This window comes from Lynx rufus, unplaced genomic scaffold (genome assembly GCF_022079265.1).
Source record: "Lynx rufus isolate CCGP_SWC_20201006 ecotype Redwood Valley unplaced genomic scaffold, mLynRuf1.p SCAF_12, whole genome shotgun sequence".
NCBI lineage: Eukaryota > Metazoa > Chordata > Mammalia > Carnivora > Felidae > Lynx > Lynx rufus.
The window spans coordinates 25,790,851-25,815,317 of record NW_025814826.1 but is presented as its reverse complement, the minus strand read 5'-3'; the positions used below and the strand labels follow the sequence as shown (position 1 = coordinate 25,815,317).

The 24,467-nt window shown below is 37.3% G+C and overlaps 1 protein-coding gene across 2 annotated transcripts; it reads right to left on the bottom strand.

The window, feature by feature from the left end:
- Nucleotides 1–6,421: 6,421 nt before the first annotated feature.
- Nucleotides 6,422–23,288, bottom strand: GDAP1 (ganglioside induced differentiation associated protein 1). 2 transcript variants are annotated; one of them, XM_047073764.1, is made up of 6 exons: nt 23,172–23,288; nt 22,273–22,465; nt 12,093–12,266; nt 10,767–10,861; nt 7,809–7,923; nt 6,422–6,804 (listed from the first exon to the last, which is right to left on the bottom strand). In XM_047073764.1, the coding sequence occupies exons 1-6, from the start codon at nt 23,286–23,288 to the stop codon at nt 6,422–6,424; spliced, it is 1,077 nt and encodes a 358-aa protein (XP_046929720.1). The 2 variants fall into 2 exon arrangements, with proteins under 2 accessions (XP_046929720.1, XP_046929721.1); XM_047073765.1 differs by lacking the exon at nt 12,093–12,266.
- Nucleotides 23,289–24,467: the final 1,179 nt, after the last annotated feature.

Sequence of the window (24,467 nt, the reverse complement as noted above, 5' to 3'; positions counted from 1 at the left end):
TTCATACTCCACAAATCTAACTAGCCTTACAATAATATTCCATTTATCCATCACTCCCAACTTTTGTGTTTCTTGTGGTGATATATTTACTTCCATGTATATTATAAAGTCCACCTTACACTGCTATTAGTTTTGTTATAAAAAATTGGGTGCCTTTTAAGGAAATTATGAAGTAACAAAAATAATCTTGTATACCACCCATTTGTTTGCCATTTCTGGCACTCTTTTTAGCTATTCCTTTCTTTAGATTTGATTTTCCATATGGTACGATTCCTCTGTCAGTCTAAAGAATGCTTTTAACATGTTTTGTTTTGCATTTCTGCCAGATCCAATTTATTACTGTGTTTGCATTTATCAGGAAAATGTCTTTATTTCACTCCATTTTTAAGGGGTATTTTCTCCAGATATAGAATTTTGAGGATTTTTCCCCCATCAGCATTTTATAGACATTTCCATTGTCTTGTGAACTGCAATGTTTCTGACGAGAACTCAGTAAATATTTTTATTGTTCACTTTAGTGTTATGTGACTTTTTTCCTCTGGTTATTTTCAACAGTCTGACCATGATATGCTTAAGTGCAGCTTTCTGAGTATTTTTCATTGAATTCAGCAATTTTCTTGTATTTGCAAGTCAATATTTTCCATCAAATTTGGGAAAATTTGGTATTTAATTATATATTTGTTTCCATAAATTCTTTCTTTCTAGCACTCCTATAACATATATATTAAACAAGTTGATATGATTCATGTGAGCCTCAGTTTCTGCTCCTCTCTTTCCTTTACCTTCTCCCATCTGCTGTGAAGCCTATCCAGTGAATTTTTTCACTTTAGTTACAGTACTTTCCTGTTTAAGAATTTCCATTTGGTTCTTTTTTATGGTTTTCATTTCTCTACTGAGATGCCTAATCTGTTGGCTCAATCAAACTACATTTTAATTCTATGAATATATGTTATCTTTTAGTTGCTTTAAAGTGTTTGCTAAGTCCAACATTTGAGTCATATCACATTCTGCTTCTGTGTACTACTCCTTTTCTAATTGACTATGGATCCTATTTTCCTGTATCTTTGCATATCTGGTAATTTTTTTAATTGCGTACTGGACATTGATAGTGACCTCTTACAGAGATTCTGGATTCTGTTATCCTCTCTGAAGGGTATTGATTCTTGTTCTGGTAGGCAGTTCAATTACTAGCTAATAACCTTTAAATGTGTAGGTTTGGTTTTATGCTTTGATATGGAGGATATGTGGAAATCCAAGACATTTCCCAAGCACTCTAACTTGGCAGAATCCAACCTCCAATGTCTATCTCCTCTGAAGATCTTGTTGGGGTTTAGTTTTAGGCTTTGTTAGGATAAATGTAGAGCAGGGGTGTTCAACTAAAGATGATTTTCTCCCCAGGTGACATTTGGTAATACCTGAAGATTATTTTAGTTGTCAAAACAGGGAATCGATGGGGAGCTACTGACATTTAGTAGGTAGAGGCCGGGGATGCTGCTAAACACCCTCAAACACACAAAGCAGATCTATACAACCAGAATTACCTGGCCCACAATATCAGTAGTGACAAGGTTGAAAAACTTTCTTCTAACTTACTTGAGGGCATAGTCCTTACTTCTGCCTGGAGGATTAACAAGGTATTAACAAGGACCTCTAGTGACTTTCACCACTACTTGATGTCTAATATCTCTGCTTTCTGGTGAGCCTACTATAGTCATGCTCTGAGGACGGTATTTCTGACAAGATGATCTGTAACATCACATTGCAAAGAAATGAGCACAATCTGCAGTCATTTTTACAACATAGCCATCTCTGCTTTTAATGCTAATCATTTTTAGTTCATATCAATTTTTCAATGTAAATCTTTACTTTTTTGTTCACTGACCTTAATAAATGGAATCACTAAAAGTATATCATCATTATATTTTTATTATGTATATTTGATGTTTGTGACTTTGTTGAATATCAGATTCTTAAATTCAAAAGATACCTTAATCTGATGATACAAAAAGGTATATGTACTAGCCACATGCCTGAAAATTTACCTATCTGATTGATTAGGAATTAACTTATATACATGGATGTGAATATTTCTGTTAGCATGGAAACCTGACCCTTTGCATTACATTTCATTAACATCTTTATATTTTCATCCATACTATCGGTTTCTCTTAATAAGGGAATTTAAAGATAGCACCTTGTAATCAAGGAGTCAATGTGTAAATAATGAGTACAGTAAAATGCTGGAAAAAAAAATTCTAACCTTCCCAAAGGAGCTTTGTGATGAGGTTTTCTGGATGAGATACACTGCCTAGTGGAATCAGAGTAGATCAGGGCCCATCCTAAGTATGTTTTGTCTCAGGCTCCTCAGAGCCTGCTCCACCCTGCTGCTTTTGACCCATATGTCAGTCCTTCCTCTCTCCTAAGACAAAATCCAGGGCTCAACTCAAATGCAAGTAATCTAAGATATTTCTTTCATCAATGCACTACCCTTCTAATCCATGAAGTGAGTTCTCTTTCTCTCCCCTATCCATTTTCACAATGTCATACACAATTAAAACTATTATCCTCACTCTAGAAATTACACTTCCTTACTTGGTTTGGAACCCTATCTAGTGTTGGGTTACCACAAGTGTGGTAAATTAGAAAATCAAAACATTCTGATATGAATACATAGAGAATAACAATATAAATGAGCCAAATATTTGGCATAAACAATATGAAGGTTATGACTAAATATCAATTCACTCATTGCATTAATTTGACTTTTGTGTCCATACCATGGTGTCTTTTCCTTTTCTGAGCATATGACATCATTTGCCTTTCCATGGGTAGTCAATATTGTTGCTTTTTGACTTGCTAGCAAATTCAGGGAAAATAAAGTCAATTAGGTTCTCATTTGCTTTGTTCATTGTAAAATAAAAGTAGTATTCAGTTTCTTTTGATGATTAGAATAATGGTTAAGCTTCGCAAGGCTAGAAATATGGATGGTAACTTGAATATCCATAACCCATAACTCAATAAAAGAGCTCTATCAAAAATATACATAAATATCATAAAAGTAATCTTTGAAACCCAGTAAAAATGTAACAAAACTATTTTGAAAAAACAATATTCTCTTGGTATTTATCATTTTCATGCCTATCCCATTAGGTAGCTGCCAAATAATCTCTTTAATGGTCAACAGCAATATGCTATTCTTTAAGCTGACACTCATTTTAATGATAAAATTGTGTATTTAAATAAATCATGAGTCAGTAATTGTTATAAGGAAAATATGCCATCTTGTAAGCTAAATATATTGAATACCTAATTTCTGCTTATTTTACTCCTTCCAATTAGCACAGTATACTTTGATTTTAAATGAAAATAAATCTTGGGGGTTTTTTTTGTTGTTTTTTGAGAAAGCGAGCAAGCATGAGAGGGGCAGGTGCAGAGAAAGAGGGGGACAGAGGATCCAAAGTGGCTCCACACTGACTGCAGAGAGCCCAATGCAGGGCTCAAACCCACAAACCCTGAGATCATAAGCCGAAGTTGGACACTCAATCAACTGAGTCACCCAGGTGCCCCAATAAATCTGTTTTCTCAAAAAAGATTACAAAATTGGTACTTTTATAGTTCATATTGATTATCCAATTACTTTTATTGATCTTACAAGTAGAATAGTATCTTGATCTATTACATTAAACAACACCAAAATATCTACAACTCTGGTGTCAATATTAATAATAACTAAAAATCAAGCAAGCATTTATAACTATCTGCAATTAAGGAAAACAGATTCAAAAGGCATATAATTGCAATAACAATAAAATAGTATTTATGTATTAAGACATACACAGCCAACCTAAATTTAGTACCTCAGACATTTTTATAATTATGATATTTATACAAACTTTGGAAACTGAGGAGCACACTGGCCAGTCACCAATGATCTTGAAACAAAATAGATAAAAGTGCTTATTTTGCTAATAGTATATGTTTAGCTCTTTAGTTTGACATTGTGTGGTACTGTTATCCCTTCTAAAGCATTAGAAATCAATACTACATGTGCCTCAAGCTTTTGTACAGATGAATGATCTGATGAAGATGCCCTCATTTCAGAAACTAAGGTCATTAATGTTTATCTTCACTTGAGCAATTTTAGGTTTGCTGAACCTAAAGAATGCCCGATCTCAGACTACTATGTGAACAGTGGCATCTAGTGGTCATTATGTCCCCTAACATTTTATAAGTCTAAACCCATGGGTATGCATGAAACAAGTGAAATCACCATGATGCATCATCTTTAATATTGACACAAGCATATTTCCAATGAAACCGTATCAGAAAATTATACTTCCCAGTAGACTTTCTCTGATTCAGTAAATTTAAGGAAAAGCCAGCACTGGGCTTCTAATCTTTATTCTTGATCAACAACTTTTACATAGGTAAATACCCTTTGTAGAATTTTGTAAAAATCCAACTTTGTCTTCTTCATGTCTGAATTCTTGCTTCTCGCAGAGTGATATAAAGATCTCTGAAACACTATAAACTACTGAATAATCAGTTTTGTGGCTCTTTTATGAACATAGGGATTGGAATGTCCCAGCAACAAACAAATCCAACTACTCTATATGACAGTGCACGGGAGGGGCAAAATTAAGACATTCTAAAAGCCGCCAGTCTGTTCGTTATTATTAGATTAAGTTTACACTGAGATGTTATCAATTTTTGTAAACAAGGAACATCCACTTCCTCAAGATTTTCTAAAAACAACTGATTCATGAAATGGAATTATAGACTCATTTTACCATCAAAAGTCATTGTTTCCTAAGTTTGACTGTTTCCTATTAATAAAAAAAAGTCAGTACATTCTTTGGCTATTTTGCAGAGCCAGCCTGAGGCAATCCAAGCTTTTGTTATTTTCTTGAACCTTAGCTCATCATTCTCTATACATACTTCCTGCCAGAGACCTAAAACTATGCCCCCAATTCCTTTCAGGGCAATGCCAGGGAAACTGTATCTTGCTGTCACCATGAAAAATTTTTCCTAAGCACAAACTGTATGATTCCATAGTTGTTCATGGGACACACTGGGATTATTCCTTCCAGATGGACTGAGGTACCCCTGAAATGCCTAGACACGCATGAAGAATACAAGTGGACATCACTATTGGCTTATTTCATTTCCCCTAATGGGCTAAGACTACACTTTTCTCTTTCTCTCTAACTTTTTCTTTCTCTTTAACCTTCTAAGGCCCTGCTAATAACAATAAACAGATGCAAGGCCTAGACAACAGTTTTTTTTTTAACACACCAGCTTCTTCAAAATCAGAATAAGCATATTTAGTGCTCCCAGATCATTCAAACACCTACTACCTAGCCACGTGCCATGCTAGGGATTAGCAGGGACCTTCACCTGACTCCCACTTGTGTGCTAAAAGAGGTTGTAGAAGCCAGGACCCCCAGTGACTGGAGAAAACGGTTCATAGGAGTGATATTTCTCAGGCAGCATCCAATTAGGGAACTATGAGGAAAAGAAAGGAACCATTTTATGTCATGTAAATGCTAAGCAGAAATGTTCCAGTAGGCATTTCACACCCAAGTACATAAGCGGTTAATCTTATTAAAATAATGAGTGTGATTCATATGCATTTAAAATTAATCCTAAGGTCAGATGAGGAGCTCTGGGTGTAAAGCCCAGGGTTTTCTCCAGTCCACTCCCCCAGTAACTCCCTAGTCTCTTCCCAAGTTTCTCAATTACAGGAAGATATGTGGGCAATGGCCACAAGTAGTCAAATGTAATGTTTACTAAGGGGACAGGCAGCCATGAATTGTGTTGGAGGCACCTGGCAGTTGCCTTCTACCGCTCTTCACTATACAGACTTCATTTTCCCTCTTGTCCTTCTCCCTGTTCCCTTTGTGTTACTTATTTCTGCCTGAAGCTAACAGCGATCATATGACGTGCTGCTGTGCCCCTGCCACTATCTGAACTGGTTTAAAACAAAGGTGATCTCTGAATTTCCAGTGGAAAATGTTGCTAACTACTCAACACTCAGCACATCCAGATAGTCTCAAATGAACAGCTTTGGGCAATCACAGGCTATTACCGTCTGCTTATAGTAAGAACCTTCTCCCCCAAAATAATTCAGAACTTGAACTCACATTTTGAGTTGAAGGTCTGATTCTCTGTCATATTTACATTATCTTGACCTTGCACATTTTAAGGATGGATTAGTTCAGGTTTTCAAATAAGTGACCTCAAAGTTACCAGCCCACAAAAACACTTTCATTATCTCCTCTCCCCACATAAACTATCCAAAGAGTAAAGTAAATTATGCTTTTTACTAATTGCCCAGGGTCATTCTCCACTGGGCCTGGAAGAGTGGACAAGGGTCTAGTTGAATAGCTGGATGAGTTGCCACCATGAGATCCCTACAAGCCTAGAAATAATTTGGTCTGGGTCTAAGTGCTAATATCATGCTGCCAAGTCTCTTTCTGAAAAGCATAAAAGCAAAATATCCCATTCCTGCGAGCAAACCAACCACAAGGGTGGTGCCAAGAACTTTTGGGGCCCTTTTCTTGGCCACCCGGAACGCTGTTGGCAGCACTGCAGAGATTAATATATTGTTGACATGTCCTAAAACCTTGTTAAATGTTTTTCTCTTCAAGACACGTTCGTAGTAGGTTTCCAAGTTTGGTCGCTTTCCATTTCCCCAGTTTCTCCTCGCAAACCCCAGGAACTTCAGCCGATGCAATGTGACAGCGAGTGAAACGTCTGCCAGGGTGAAGGATTCTCCGCAGAGCCAAGGCTGGCGGCCCTCTTCTAATCAGAGAAAGGGACACGGAGAGTTAGGGGCAAGGGCTGTACAGAGAGACTCTGGCTGGCATCTTTTATCTCGGTCTTGAGGGCGAGTGTGAGTACAGCAAACGATGAAGGCCATGGTACGTTTTCTTGACAATCAAACTCAGCAAGTAATTGTATCCTAAAACAAAGCCCATGCCAATGTATCCCAAGCTAAGGGAAATTTGCTTGATATCTGTCAGTCACCTACATCCCTGGGTCAAACTAGAGCCATTTGAGCTCAAAGCCTTTCATTTTCAAAAGGATTCTGAGGAAGTGAGAGCCTCCAACCCAGAGGAGTCAACAGATCTTTCTTCCTGGTTTAGGAAAACAGCAGATAAGCTTTAGAAACACCCATAAAATTGGGCCTGAAATGTCACTCAAGTGACTGCTGCTCCTAGTTACTTATATAAAGCAGAAGTTCCTATTGGGAAGCAACTTTCACATAACATGGTCTTCAACTTTATTGCCAATTAGAATGGCACAAATGGTCCATATGCATGTACCTGGGCAATGGCTTGGTGATGCACTTAAGCCCCAAAGTACAATACACGGATGCTCACCAGCCAACCTGCAGACATACATAGGCCAGGACCTGTTTTATACTCCAGATTGGAAGTACTGTCCCTGCCCAGAAAAAAAACTAGAGGGACCATTCAAGCAACTACTCAGGTTATTCAACCAAATGAACTACTGTAATTACAAATGTGTGAAATGGGCTAAGTAGGAATCTCCCAGCTATAACTTCAAATTGTGCGGAAAAATCCTCCACCAGTCACATTTCACATATACACAGACTGGGATACCATGAGTTGCCTGGGTTTTGCTGAGTTTAGTATTATTGTTGCCATGATAATTTAAACTGCCCATGAATAAAAATAATAAAAACAGATTACAGGATGTTTTTGGCAAAATCTAAAAATATTCCCATAAATAGCCTGGTGTCCAGCAAAAGAGAAAAAAAAAACCCACAAATGAGAACCTACCTGGAGTTTCTTCATTTCTTCTTTGTAACTCAGTTTCAACCTGATCCAAGACTTTCTCCAATTCATCAAGAATTTTCTTCAAATATTTGACATTGTCATGGTCAAGAAGCTTTGACTAATTAGCAAAAATAACAAAAGAGGTTATTGATGCCTGCAAAAAAAACAATCAATATAGAGCAAAGCAGATATAAACTCTTCCAGAGCTGGAGTCTATTTATTCGAGACAATGAGAAGATACAGAATAATGTTAAAGCAAAAGCAAACTTGAGGGAAAATACTCTGGCTTGGAGAATACTCCATGGGCCAGATCCAATGCTCACTGGCAACCCCTGTGGGACCAGTGGACCAGAAATGGCAAGGAATATGAGGGGCACAAAGGGACTCCTCTCAACCCCAACTAATGAATGGAACTTCAGCAGCTTTCGAGGAATGAAGGACTGAAGGGTCAGGCACGAGGAATGCAGAGAATTAAGGAAGAGTGGGTTCCTGAGAAACGGGAACTCTTGCACTTTTGGTGGGAATGCAAACTGGTGCAGCCACTCTGGAAAACAGTGTGGAGGTTCCTCAAAAAATTAAAACTAGATCTACCCTATGACCCAGCAATAGCACTGCTAAAATTTACCCAAGGGATACAGGAGTGCTGATGCATAGGGGCACTTGTACCCCAACGTTTATAGCAGCACTTTCAACAATAGCCAAATTATGGAAAGAGCCTAAATTTCCATCAACTGATGAATGGATAAAGAAATTGTGGTTTATATATACAATGGAATACTATATGGCAATGAGAGAGAATGAAATATGGCCTTTTGTAGCAACGTGGATGGAACTGGAGGGTGTTATGCTAAGTGAAATAAGTCATACAGAGAAAGACAGATACCATATGGTTTCAGTCTTAGGTAGATCCTGAGAAACTTAACAGAAGACCATGGGGGAAGGGAAGGAAAAAAAAAACTTAGGCAAACCATAAGAGACTCTTAAAAAAGAATAAACTGAGGGTTGATGGGGGGTGGTAGGGAAGAGGAAGTGGATGATGGGCATTGAGGAGGGCAACTGTAGATCCTGAGAAACTTAACAGAAGACCATGGGGGAGGGGAAGGAAAAAAAAAACTTAGGCAAACCATAAGAGACTCTTAAAAAAGAATAAACTGGGGGTTGATGGGGGGTGGTAGGGAAGGGGAAGTGGATGATGGGCATTGAGGAGGGCAACTGTTGGGATGAGCACTGGGTGTTGTATGGAAACCAATTTGACAATAAATTTCATTAAAAATAAATAAAGGCAAAGATAATTCTATCAAAAAAATTCTCTCTCTTCTTTCAAAGAGTAGAAAGTAAGGGGTGCTGTGTATGAAGTCATTTCCTTTGAGAAGCTCCCTTAGCTAAGATAAGATGACGGAAGATGGGAGGTTGAGGAGGGCGAAGAGTGTTGATGTTGGCTACATTTTTAATGTGCGAGAAGTGTGCATGTGTTCTTGGACCATGAGGAAAGAATCACTAGAGAGAGAAAGGCTGACTGTAACTGATGAATCAAAGCCCACGGCCTCCTTAGGAGACAGACAAGTCAAAATGGAATAACTGAAAATGGATTAAAGCCTTGAACATAAGACTTAAAACTAGAAAGCTCCTAGAAGGAAACATAGGTGGTAAACTCCTTGACATAGGTCTTGGCAATAATTTTATGAATCTGACACCAAAAACAAAAGCCACAAAAGCAAAAGTAAACAAGTGGGACAGCATCTAACTAAAAAGTTTCTGCACAACAGAGAAAACCATCAATAAAATGAAAAGGCAGACTATTAAATGGGAGAAAATACTTGCAAATTACATGTATGATAAGGGCTAACGTGCAAAATATATAAAGAACTCCTAAACACAATAACAAAAAAAAAATCTGATTTTAAAACGTGCAGAGGATCTGAATACTTTTCCAAAGAAGACATACAGATGGCCAACAGGTACATAAAAAGATGCTCAACATCACTAATTATCAGGGAAATGCAAATCAAAACCACAAGATATCACTCACACCCATTAGAATGGCCATTATCAAAAAGGCAAGTAATAAGTGGTGGGAATGTAAACTGGTACAGCTATTATGGAAAACAAAATAGAGGTTCCTCAAAAAATTAAAAACAGAACCACCAGGTGATCCAGCAATTCTACTTCTGGGTATTTATCAAAAAAAAAAAATGAAAATACTAACTTGAAAAGATGTATGCACCCCAGGTTCATTGCAACTTCATTTACAATACCCAAGATACGGAAACAACCTAAGTGTCCATCCATGGATGAATGAATAGATGCGGTATATACACACAATGCAGTATTATTCAAGCATAAAAAAGTGAAATTTTGCCATTTTCAATGACATAAATGGACCTCAAGGGCATTATGCTAAGTAAAATAGGTCAGACAGAGAAAGACAAATACTGTAGGATCTCTCTTATATGTGATATCTAAAAGCAACAACAACAAGACAAAACACCAAGCTCACAGAGACAGAGAACAGATTGATGGTTGCCAGAGGTGGGGGTTAGAGGAGGAAGAAATGGGTGAAAGATAAAAAGAAAAAAAAATGAGGGAGGGGAGTATATATAGAATAAGCTTGCCAATTGCCTTATTGGTATTAAAAAACAAAAGTCAAAGGTCTAGCTAAGTGGAATAACTGAAGTGACAGATTCCCAGTACATATTATGAACTTGCTTTTTACGTTTTATAACTTTCCTTGGCAACCAGCATGGGCAATACCTGCCTTTTTATAGGCAACCGTCATTAGGTTTGAATATCAAATCTAACAAAGAAAACTTCTTTCTAAAAGCAGAGCATAAGCCAAAGGTAACATGCACTGGTGACCTGCAATATTTAAGTGAAGATGTTCTAGAAATAGTGATATTTTACCAAAGTGGAACATTTAATACAAACAGTGGATGTCAATTGAGGACAGCCTGGCTTACTCACTTTAAGTCGCTTCTGTTTTGCGATGTATGCCTCTTGTAAATCCGGGTTTTCTTCAGCAAGTTTTTTCAGTTCAGATTCTGTGTTACCAATTTGGCCTGAGAACAAAATCATTTTTGAAATAGTAAGTTATTTCCTCCCTTCTACACAAGAAACAAGGAGAAACTGGGAAACTCCATGGTAAGAACATGAGCTCTGGGATTCACCCCCTCCCTCTGCCATGGCCTTACGCTCTCTGTGCCTCAGTTTTCTCAAATGCAAGAAAATGCTTCAGTTTTAATTTCTCAAATGCTTCTCAGAGCATCTGCTGCATAGGCTAAGGATTAAATGTGAGACACCCAGGAAAGCACTCAGAGCAAGGCCAGCACATTAGAAGTGCTCAGTGCTCAGTAGTTGTTCTATCTTTCAATACCTTTCAAGTTTTCTATAATGGATTTCTATATGAAGGGAAGGCAAACGACTCATTTGAAAAAATATTAACTCTAAATGATGGAATTATAGTCAGAACACTTGCTTCAAATCATATAATGAGTATTTATGTAGGGAAGGAGGAGGAACAAGACGGTAAAGTGGGAAGAGGAAAAGGAGGACGGGGAAAGAAGAGGAGAAAAAGGTGGAAAAGTACAAAACGAAAGAAAAGTAACATTAAAAGAATTATAAAGGTGAGATATGATGTAATGGAAAGAATGTAGTTTCTGGAATTAGAAGATCTGCATTTGAGTTTTTCTAGTCAAACATCCCCAGAGTCCGACCACAGCCACCTTCCCTTACTTTCCTATCCCAGTCACATGTGCCATAGAGCACATCTCCTTCTCCACATCCCATGCACTGACCATACTCTGTCCTCAGAAAAGGAGAGAGCTGGTTATCACAACTCAAATCAATCCCAAATCATTGAATTTAGAGGTAGAATAATGGTTACACAGCCTGCAGTCTGGCTCCCTCACGTAATGAAACAAGAATTAAGGACAAGAAATGTGAACTCAGTTCCCCTTAATCCCCAGCAGTTTCCACATTTCATGATTCTTAGTCCACATGTCTGTTAGAACATGTTATGTTCTTTTCTTTTCCACAGGCCTCTTTTCTGAGTTTTATCCAAACGTGGCCGTCAAGACTAGGAGCTGGAAAATCAGCTCCTAAAGATAATAAAAGTCCAGCTGAACAGCTGAAGCACATATTAATCTAGTGCATGGATCAATCTGTAACATGAGCATCCATGCAACAAACTCAACAACCCTGTGCCCAGGTCTTCATGAGATGTGCCAGGTCTCAAAAACGAATTAAAAGAAACTTGAGATAGAATTCCAAGTCTTTAAGATCATTACATACTGCGAATCCTTGTGGTTGCATAAGCTGGGATCATGGAGTCCACAGTTAGCTCAGGATGTAAAATGCAGCCATGTGTATAGGCATCCATTGGCAATGAGTCAAGAAGTTCTCGATAATGTTGTACCCGTGGATAATACATGCTTCCTTTATCAGGCATTAACCTGGGTGTTTTTTCTAAAAACATATATACAAACATTGAAGAAAAAGTTACAAATGAGATGTTACATCCAAAAGCAAAATCAAAAACCCAAACCTCCTCATCAATGTTTTCAATATTGTATCAAGACATTTAAAAGATGGTATCTCCCCTGCCCAGATATTCAAAATTTGAAATGGGCAGATGTATGAGGCTAGATCCCAAACGATGATCACACTGCAGTTCTCTCACTTCTCTACCTTACAAATTGCTACTCAACCCTCAAGGTCCAGTTATTTATGCCAACTCCTCTGTGGAACATTCCCTAACATCCTACAACCACCAATATCTGATTGGGTCAAATGTACCTCCTCAGTACATGCAAAATACCTTGTACGTATACCTACATAGCCTTATCACCTTAATTAGTTGTTTGTATCTTTTTGACCCATGAGCTTCTTCAGGGCAGGGAGCCTATGACCTAGGGTCTACCACAGTGTCCATTATACTTTAGGCCATTGATAGAGGTTGGTTAGGTGAATGAAAGACCATTATGGAAAGATAAACAAGGACCACTCTTTCTGAGGTTCCAATTAATACCAAGAGTAGCCCTGCTGATGCTAGGTGAATGTGAAGTGACAATCTTCACAGAATTCACCATGAATTTCTAGTATTTTATCTCTAGAAAGTGGGTTCTGCATGAATCCTCATGTGCTGGTTAAACTCTAGACTACCTGAAGGCAGGGACCATGTACTGTTCTCTGTTGAGTTCCCAGTGCCTAATATAATGTTTGGCTCATAGTAGGTGTTCAGTAAGTTTCAACTAATGAACATATTCCCAAATTTCTAGTTGCTATAGAATGTTTGAGCTGGAGAAGCTCTGCAGCAGTTACCAAAGACACTGAGGCATAGAGGCTGAGGCATTCTCCCCAAGATCACACAGCTAATTAAAGGCAGAACAACAACTAAAGTCAGTAAGTCCTAATGCAGTGCTCTGTCTTATAACATCATTGTAACATCTCTAAAGGGTTCACAATTCACAGATTATCTAAAAAGAATAAATATGAACCAAATGATCCAAAGATCAGGGCTATGTCCCTTCAGAATCACTTCTTAATTTTGACCCTGAAACAGGCCCTGAAAAATGCCAACAAGCTTATTCCAACAAGTAAAAAGAACAGCCTCAATTTTATTAATTTATTTCTGAGTTTGGGTTATTTAATTTAGAATCCTTTTGAGCACCCCACACTCATTTATAAGTGTTGAAAATTCAGAGTTCATTGCAGAGCATTTCAGACAAGATCTCATAATACCATAATCCAAGTGGAACAAGTTTTTTAAGCCAACAAACTATTTCTGACTCTCTAAGAAAAAATAAGATGGATTACTCCTCAAACCAGCAGACAAATATCTAATTCCCTGCTGGGAAGTCCAACTCTGAAATCTACATTGGAATAACTGACAATGAAGTGTCAGCCACATACTGCTTGTCAACAGTGAATTTACCCAACTAGAGCACACTTCCTTGGTGATCTTTGAGGATTTCAGTTTATCACTAAGATCCCAACCAATGCATGGTAGAAATTTCCATGAGGACAACAGACTGGAGTCCTTCTCAGGCCCTTGAAATACTAAAGAGTTCTTAACCTAATGTCCTTAAGTGCATACAAGACATAGGATTGCAAAGGAAATTGATTATATTGAAATATATTTATCAAATTATTTTTAAATTATAAAACGTTAGTATGGGTGCCTTTTTTTAACACATTAACAATATCTAGAAGCAGGTCTAATAACTACCATAATTTCAAAGTAATTATGAGCATAAGTTATTTTTAAGATATCTACAATAACTTGATATGCTATGAACATACCTGTGATTTCTATTGGTAACAAAGTCACAGGCACTCCTGATCAATTGCTGTGGTTTATCCCTACACTAGAAATGAAAGGAAGTAATGTTTCTGTTGGAAATTAGTGAAAATAAAGATATAATAATTTTTCTCCTCTAGGATCTCAAATCTCCTGAATGCTATTCATAGACCACTAAGGGCAACAGTTCTCAAAGCGTGGTCTAAGAATCCCTGGGCTTCCCCAAGACACTCTCAGGGGGTCCACAAAGTCAAAGCTACTTTCATAGTAATACTACAATGTTAATTGGTTTTTCACTCCTATTCTCTCTCAAGGATACACCAGAGTTTTCCAGAGGCTACAGGACATGTGATGGCTCCATCACTCTGACAGTTAATGAGGTGTGGGCTTATGTATTTGCTTGTTTCAAATTTTTCTCAGTTTTAATTTCTAATTTGGTAAATGTTGATAGATACAGCCCACAGAAACTAAAGCTCTCCAGTGTTCTCCATAACTTTTATGATAAAGGGGCCTGGAAACCAAACAGTTTAAGAACCACTGCTCTGAGGGTCCAAAAACCTCAAGTTAATAACCAAAAACGGTACAGTATTTTAAAATGCTTACAAGTGGTTAAATTTATGGCCAGTGGCTCAGGCTACTTTCTGGTGCCAGGCCTGGGGCATGTCTTCAGAAGAGCATACCACTTCCTTCTGGGAAAGTGAATAAAAGCAGGAAAAACACTGTCTAGTAATTGCTTTCTGGGGAAGTTCCATCTGCCTATGCCTGAGTTCTCAAAGGAATATAAATGTTTAAATCCATGAAAATAAGTTTCTTCTATTCAAGGCACCATTACAATACAACTATCTCCTCTAACACTTTGTCAGACAGACCATAAAATATCCACTGAACCAAAGCTCTCATCCAGCCTCAGGGTCTCTCTTCCAGGACTTCCAGAGCAACACCTGCCATGTGTTGTCATTGTCGTCCTCAACACCAAAGCACAATAGTGTCCACTGCCTCTGGAAACAGTTTTTCAAAAAGCAATTGGGAATTTCCTTTTAATTATACAGATCTTCCCTCTCTCATTCTATTTTATTTTTCAATCCTTCCATAAAGCATTTGTGTTAGAACACCAAAAGGAGAAGGAGAAGAAGAAAAGGGATCACCTGGCTAGCTTAGAGCTATGCAACTCTTGATCTTGGGGTCATGAGATTGAGGCCCACATTGGGTGTAGGGAATGAATGAATGAATGAATAAATAAATAAATAAATAAATAAATAAATAAATAAAAACTGTTCTTGCTATTCTACCTCAGTCAGGAGCGAAAAAGCAAAAGCAACAGAAGGCCTAAAGGGGCAGGGCAAGGAATCAGGGGACTTTTAAGAAGCAGGCATTGAAAAGAGTTTCCAGCATTAGGGAATAGGGTTGCTGTACTGGAAACCAGGATTAGTGACTAAGCTGGAAGAAAAAATAAGAATAAATGAATAAATTGGCAGAAGACCTGACTTCCTAGAAGAACTGAGTAGGGGACAAAGGCAGGTCTTGTATTGCACCAAAATTTTGGCAGCAAATTAGAAACAGACGGGTAGACACAAAGCAGAAATATGAGATAACGAGAGAAAAACATAGTTTTTTAAAACCAGAAAGAAAAGACACAATGCAAGTGTTCTGCAGCTATTTAACAGGGACAAACCGTTCCCCACATTCTCAAGTCCCTATACTGCCTTGTAGAATAACCATGGCCTTGAGCCATTAAAAAAAATTACATTGTTTATATTACATTACATTGTTTACCCAAGAGCAAAAATTTAAAAGAATTTAGGGTCTTACAGGCTAAGCTTCCATTATTTTACTACATTGACTGCTCTGATTTCCTACGTTCCCCAGTGATGGCAGACAAAGAAGGCATAATTATGTCTTGTTTTCAAGAAAGACTTCCCCCTAGGTCTATTTGAATAATTTTCAGTTCTTACTGAAATAGTAAGTAGTTCAATGAAAACAGACCTCATTTCTATCTTTACCCCTTTGCTGATTTTTTAATTTTACTTATTAGATCACTTTGTGATGACATCGATATATAAGAAGGTATGCATCATGTAGCAGAAAAAAAACTGTACCCTTGAACTAGTCAAACACCAGGCTATTAAAAAAATATAATAATGTAAATAAGTTATAACCTGAGGCAAAAGTTATGGTTACAAACTGACTACAATTCAAAGCTGTTACAACTTTGGAATGAGAACAATCAAATCTAAACACAGATGAGGAAAAAACACATAATGTCAAATTATAGAAGTTCACTATATGCAGTCATGATCTGCTGAGACAGAGACAAATTTATACCATCATTTTCAATAAGCTTTATACCTTAAATGTTTAACTTCTCTTTATTGGTATTTAAGGCTTTTAACAGAAACATTTGTAATTGGGAGCAAAACTCCTTTATCAGACAGTTTGTTCCAATTATTGTTTGCACATAATATAGAACTAGAGTCTCTGCATTTTGACACCCCTACCTGTCCACTGAAATTGGACAAATCAAAGAGGGGAGAAAAAGTTACTTTTTAAAGCCACTTTCATTGGCACACTCATGAGTTTTAAAAGGTTCATTTTCTTTTCCTTACCACATATATTTTCTCCACACTTGGTTAGAACCTTTGTGCTACTCTACAATTTCAGGAGATGTGCTAAAATACATATAAAGTAATTCAACTATTTATGAGAGGCTTTTATTAATATACAAAAATATTGTATAATTGGAATAATTGGAAACTCTTACATAAATAACTTTTTAATGTAACAGTGACTTCAGAATTAATGTTCTTTTTAAAAATCTGAGTTGATATTCAATAGATATTGACAAAAATTTTATCTACAAAATATATTTCCTAATGAGACTTATATACAATATTTTAATATCATACCAGAATACTTTATTTCCAAACCAAATTCCATTTCCTAAGAATAAATGATGTATATACAGACCTAAGGTATCGGATATGATCTTCAGAGAACTGTTCTATATTAAATTACCAAAATTCGATATCACCATATGAGATCCTTGATTCCAAGTTACCACTGAGTCATTTGGCAATAATAAATAGTAATGTTCTAGTATTTTGTAGTTATTTCATACTCATTTTTTCAAGTTATCTAGAGGTCAGATTAAATTCACTGAATGGGTTATGAACAGTATTAGAAATATCCAGATTTTTAAATCTATATTAATAGTGCATATATTCAATTGTTATATCCACTGTTCCTGAGTTTTCCTAGTTTGCTTCATATCATGCCTTACCTAGTTTAATGGATTTCATGCCTTAATATATCTACTTTTCTTTACATGCACAAAGAGAAATAGGTCTCATGTACATGAAAAAGTCTGTAAAAGTGAGTGGTAATAGCACATGCATGTAGTAAAGACAGGTTTGATATTATTTTCAAGTTTATAGAATGAAACTATCTTTTTAGATTAGTAAGATTCCAATGATTAGGAATCTTTGAAATATTCCAGGTCCTTGCACCAATTAACACCCCCAAAAAATAGCTACTAAAAGAATAAAGAGATTATTCTTCACCAGCCCTTGGTTGAGCAGCCATAACTGAATACTTCTAAATTCTTTGTTTAACCCATGTTCTGACCTCAAGAATAACACTGATATCTACATCTATAGCTTCTTTCAAAAAAAAAAAAAAGCCATCATCCAATTTAGATATTAACTATTTTTAGGCTAAGACTTGAAAAATATTGCCTTGGCTACTAGATTTCTCCCCTAATACTATTAGCTATCTAATGGACTTATCCCAAAAGCATAAGGATGTAAATAGCGATTATATACAAATGTTGAGAAATGTCTACAGGTCAGCAAGCCATCATTTTTAGTACAATTTCTAGCTGGTAAGCAAATAACGTATGACAAATAACAGCAAAAGAGATACCAGTTGACTATATTCTTCAGGTGAATAAATTCACTTAAAGTCTCCTCTTATAACCATGGGCAACTATACATCTCATGAAATCAATTCACTCATTATTCTAAGTTGTAAATGTTCTTTTAAGTTCCACTCATAATTGAACAAAATGTTGCATATTCTGACCAGTTCACAATTTGCCATGTTCCAGATAGAACCTATACTTTTAAAACAACTTCAGATCATACCAGCCTTTTATTATTAGCTTAAATTATTGATAACTTAGCAAGCTAGGTCTCCCATCCTTCATTAATGCAGCTGATTTTTAAAAATAAAATTCACATACTACATTTAGTCTTGTTAAACTTCATCTTAATTATTTTTCCCTTTTATTGTTCCATGACAAACATTTCACAAGCTAGCCATTAACTATCCCAGCTTTTGTCATCCCTTATTTCCACAATGTCTTATTCAAGTCATTTATAGAATTGTTAGGCTCAAGTCAGAGAACAGAAACCTATAAGGACATCAGTAGAGATCCCTGTCCAGGCTCACGTCTATTTTCAAAAGTTCATTTTAATCATTTTAATGATTCATTTTAATCATTCAGAAGTATTAATTAAGCTCCTGTTAAAGAGCTTATATGAAGCACTATATGAAGAACTGGGGATTCAGCTGTTAGTGAGACAGACACTGCCTCTGACCTTATGGTGTTTACCGTGGTCTACCAGTAATTGAAATAAATGTAATAAAATTATATAGGATAAATCTTTAGCTAAATGGGCAACATGTGTAAGACATTTATAAATAAATATTCTTCAATATGGTGGTTTGAATGTACATCACTTTTATCAGCCATATTTGGTCCTTCGTTCCACAAGGGTATCTTCTGAGACAATCTGAAGTGCTCTACTTAAACCAAGATACGTTATATCTAGAACCATGCCCAGTACACAATAGATTCTTTTTTTTTTTTTTTTTTTTAGGTGTTAAAGCCATTCTTCGGTAATGTAAAACTTAGGCTGGTTCCTTTTAACGGAGATACTCAAAAGTTATATATGTGTATAGATATATATAAAATTATATGTGTGTGTATATATAAGTAATTTATAGTGCTGCTTAAAGCTTAAGCAATTAACACACAGTAATTTGCATTAGTGCTTCTGAAACTTTATATATGAATTACTTAAGGATCTTGTTAAAACGCAAATTGTGGGGGCGCCTGGGTGGCGCAGTCGGTTAAGCGTCCGACTTCAGCCAGGTCACGATCTCGCGGTCCGTGAGTTCGAGCCCCGCGTCAGGCTCTAGGCTGATGGCTCAGAGCCTGGAGCCTGTTTCCGATTCTGTGTCTCCCTCTCTCTCTGCCCCTCCCCCGTTCATGCTCTCTCTCTGTCCCAAAAATAAATAAACGTTGAAAAAAAAAATATTTTAAAAAAAATGCAAATTGTGATTCAAGAGATCTGCAGTAGAGTTTAGGAGTCTGCATTTCTAACAAGTTCCAGGTGATATCAATGCAGCTGGTCAATGGAACACACTTTAAGTAGCAAGGATTGCTAGAATTCACTTAACCCCATCCTTGACAATTAGGATAGTAATATCTGTCTTGTCTGGTTCTTTTCCTAATATCCATAAGTTGTTAATGACAAATATAAATTATCTTAATGATAATTGTGATAACCCACACATGTTTATTTTTTATTTTAATACTTTGGGATAAACTTCATCTGTAGACTACCTTTCATTTGGAGCGTCTGGGTGAATCAGTCAGTTGAGCATCCAATTACTGGTTTCAGCTTAAGTCATCATCTCGGGGTTCATAAGATCAAGCTCTATACTTAGCATGGAGCCTGCTTAGGATTCTCTCTCTCCCTTTTTCTCTGCCCCTCCCCCATTCTATCTCCCTCTCTCAGAATAAATAAATAAACATTTAAAAAAGAATTAAATAGACTAGCCTTCATTTATATAACTGTTTTCTTGCTGTCTTCATATCTAAGGATTTGGGGTCCCTTAATCTTCTTTTAACTCTTCCCAATGGAGTGACTAATCTCCTGGGAAAGAGAAAAGAGTGAAGTAAGAGTTTATTGGACTTGCTTTATCTCTGCAATTGATAAAGTTCTATCACCTAATCTAAGAGGATAAACAGAGAAGTCAAGTCACCAAGGATATGCAACAAGTTAGCCAAAACTTCAGACTAAGAGCTAGAGTTAAAGTCCTTAGTTTCCATATTTTCATCTTAACATTTAGCCCACAGTGCCTTCTCCTCTGATTCCATAAGTAGTAAGAAGAAGAATTTAATATTTCCTTTCTTTGAGTAGGGCTCAGAATGTATTTCAGTTTTGTTTTTATACAATCACAGTAAAAGAAAAACCTTAAGGACACTTTAAGAAAGCCTAATAATCATCATTACCATGTTGTAAAGTAACATATTTTATATTACTGAATATCTTAGAGAAGAAAGAATGCAAGAAGAGGAGGAAGAAGTGGAGAATGGTTAGCAATAGTGGTTCAAAGGATGCCAACAAGATATTTAAGTATGATTTTCCATTTATGTATCTTTTGGAGACTTTTGATGATTTAAAACAGAATTATTATACCATGATTTTGTTTTATTCACATTATAACCACTTCTCTCAAGAAATACAAATTACTTAACAGACCTGTCCATTTCCAAAAAGCTCAAGGTTGAGAAAAATTGTCTTAAATCAATTTGCCACCATTTTCAGTACTGTCCCCAGCATATAGATATAAAGAATAGGAAGTAATTATAAAGGAGAAACAGTTCATGACACTCTTTGGTTTAGGGGTGCCTGGGTGGCTCAGTCAGTTAAGCATTTGACTCTTGGTTTCAGCTCAGATAATGATCTCACAGTTCAAGAGTTTGGGCCTGTGTTTGGCTCTGTGCTGACAGCGTGGAGCCTGCTTAGGATTCTGTCTCCCTCTCTCCCTGCCCCTCCCCTGCTTGCTCTCTCTCTCTCTCTCAAAAATAAATAAACTTTTTTTTTATCTTAAAAAGAAAATAACTCTTTGGTTTACACCAATGGCCAACTCTAATTAAAACCTCCAATCAGAATCCTAGGAAACCAAACACTCGGAATAAGAATAGGGGCAGCCCACTGTCAATCTAATTCCCTGGGGTTCCCTCTACACACTTTTAGGTCCCATACCTATTTTCCTTCTAAGTACCTCAGGCACTTTTTTAGCCTAGTAAGTTCCTTTCTCAGTTTCCAATAATGTGAGGTTATATTCTAGTTTTATCCTGCCCAGTTAACATCAATGTAACTAGTGGCAGATGGAAAGCAACTAGATCTCATGTAGCTTCTTTTTCAGAAGAGCACTCAGCTGAAAGCTAGGAGCCTTCTGTTCTCTCAGTTGTGCCAGTGATCAGCTATATGATCTTTGGCAAATATTCAAGATATAGTTCATCTCAAAGGATTGTCATCAGGAGCAAGCAAGATGATATACAAGTGGCAATGACTATGGGAGACAGCTGGTATAACATGAAGGTATGCATAGGAAAGACCTGCATCCCAGCCCCACTGTGCCATTAAATATCTGCATTACCAAACAAAGGCAACCGCTTTGTTTCTCTTTCCTCATGTACAGTGGGAATAACTAGTCCATCATGCCTGTCTCAGATGGGTTCTTTTGAAGACTAAATATAACAGAATTATAAAGCACCTGACATAAAACAGGCTGTCAATAAATGATTATTACTTAAAAGCATTTTACAAAGTTAAGTCTTAAAATTCTTCACAAAAGATATAAATTTAAACTATAGAGCAAAGATCTCCACATATACCAACATTCTATTCTCCCCTGCCTACATTTGATTCCTCTTTTTTTCTCCTATGGTGTTTAAGGTGGAACTATTTGGTAGACTATATAAAGCTGATTTTCATAGTGTACATTTCAAATAATTCTGAACTTTTACTTCGAGGCTAAAAATTCATCACCACAAACCACACACCTACAGAGGTGTTTCGGAAGTGAATTTAAAAGGAAAGTTCCAACATTAAAATTTGTAGTTTATATAAAATCTTTTAAATGGAGTTACACTGGCTTACATAAAATTTATGGTATTGACCTATTTTATATTTGTGTGCTTATGGAAATGGAAAAGGTTTTTAGCATGAAACTATCATCATAAAACCAAAAAAGGAAGGAAGGGAGGGAGGGAGGGAGGGGGAAAGGAAGGAGGGAAGGAAGGGAGAAGGAAGGGGGGGGACATACATATTTGTGTTGAAAGTAAATCCAAGAAATCACAAATAGCCTTAACATTACCATCCAGGAAAGTCTGTTCAAGATAATCAATGATCTGAGTGGCCTCACAAATAATGTTTTCCCCGTGGATAAGGACAGGCACTTCTCCAGTTGAGTTCAAACGCATAAACCAAGGCTCATTGTGCTCACTCAGGGGCAGACTTACATCATGTTCCTCGCACTTCAATGCCTTTTCAGCAATTACCAATCGCACCTGAAAGAGTTCACACTGGTTACTACAACACATGTAGGCTTTGAATTAAATGACATCCTGGATACCATTAAGCAGACTTTCTGTGCTTCCCTACGTTATTAATATTCTCCACATTCTTTTTAACTATTCCTAGTCTAGGAATTAACAAGTGAGATATATTCTAGCATCTTACTCATATAAATTAGGATAATAAAATAAGGAATGAAAATAATTCTGGCTATATTTATTCCACAGTGACTCTCCATCACCACTACTATCTTTGCGTCCTAAACCTAATTATGTGTCCTCCCCAGACAAGAATCTGATATATAGATGTGCTAGGCCTTGTTGACGAGAGAGAATGCGTACCAGAAAGAGTAAAAGAAGGGACTGTAAATTATGCATGTGGTTGCATGAAGGAACTTCCCTCTGCCTCACTCCCCTAAGCCCAGGGGACAAGGCCTCCTGCCCGAATACCTAAAGTGATGTTTTTTGTTTTTTGTCGCATCTCATGAGTGGCAAAGCCTGAGTCATACCCTTTCCATCCCAGACTTATCATCCGTGCTCCCTCACAGCGCGCATCCCTGCCTCAGGGAGCGCCTGCCCGGGTTAGGGCTTTAGAGGCCTACTTGCAGATGCGCCGGAGTACCCGAGAGAGCCCTGAGGGAGCTGTCCCGGTGCTGAAACCCGAGCCGCGCCGCCCGCCCCAGCAGAGGCCTGTAATTACCTTTTGAGAGCTGAAAGAATGTGTCCAGTGGTACAGAATGAGCCTAACCTCCGCGTCCGACTTGCCTTCCGCCATCAAGGGCGCGCCCCCTCTCTGCTCGTCCTGCTTCCGAGCCATTTTGGGGTGCGCGAGTACAGTAGGGCCTTGCCCGTCAGCCCTTTATTTCTCCCACCCACACTGCCCCGCAAAGCGTCGTTAGTTTTTCCGAGTTGCCGCCCGGATCCGGGAAAGATGGGTTCGCGCGGACGAAAAGACCACTGGGAAGTGTAGTTTCACAGGCAAGAAAGCTGCAGCGCCGCGTCCGCCGAGATGCGGGCGTGTCTGCGCGCCTGGAAGTCTCTGGCGTGTGGAAGACACATGGAAGGCGCAAGTGGATGTGTTTGGGGAAATAATCTAAAATTAGAGTCCCTGAATACTAAGGCTAGTAATGAATAATGTTGAGTGCAAATTACTCATTGGTTTGGTAGGGTGGAGTAGAGGTTGCTCACGTATAAAAGCAGCAACTTCCTAGGATACTTAGGTTTCCTCTTGGAGGGTTTGTGCCCCAAGCGGAAAGGAAGCTCTGGTTGACAAAACAGGGTGAAGATCCGTGAGTTTTCATTAGAAGATGCTCTTATGGAGTCATGCAAAGGAATAATAATAAATGATAATAGATCTCATAACCAACGACGACTTAAAACAGCCTAGTTGTTAAACACAGAATTTTTAAAGCAGAACTACCCGGGTTCATGTACTGGTTTTTGAAGTGGAGGTGATAATTCTCTTTAACCCATAAGGTTTTCCTGACAAATAAGTAAATACAATGTTAAACCCTCAAAATAGCCTGACATGATGTAGACAATAATATTCACAAGTTCGGTTGCTTTATAATATCCTCTTCATAGCCAGAGTGAAAACCATAATTTTATACTAGTTATCATTGTAGACCTCTTAAAATTTGGCATAATATTAAATTAATAAAAATTCTCCATTAGCCAATGTGTTAATATGACCATAAAATGAATGTTTGTATAACTCATTCAGTAAATCCTTACTGAACACCTACTACATTCCAAGCAATGCAGTAGGCTCTGAGAATACAAAGACCGGGCACTCAAGAAATGCCTGGTGGCAGAGACAACAATATAAATAGACAACACAATAGAGATGAGAACTGTCAGCGTTAGAATGAACACAAGGTTCTATAAGAAAAGAGAGGCAAGTATGCAACTCAGGTCAAAAAGGAAAGACAACATCTCATGAGGTCTTTCCTCCCCTTTACAACACTTCACTGTTCTCTATAATTCTTTTATAATT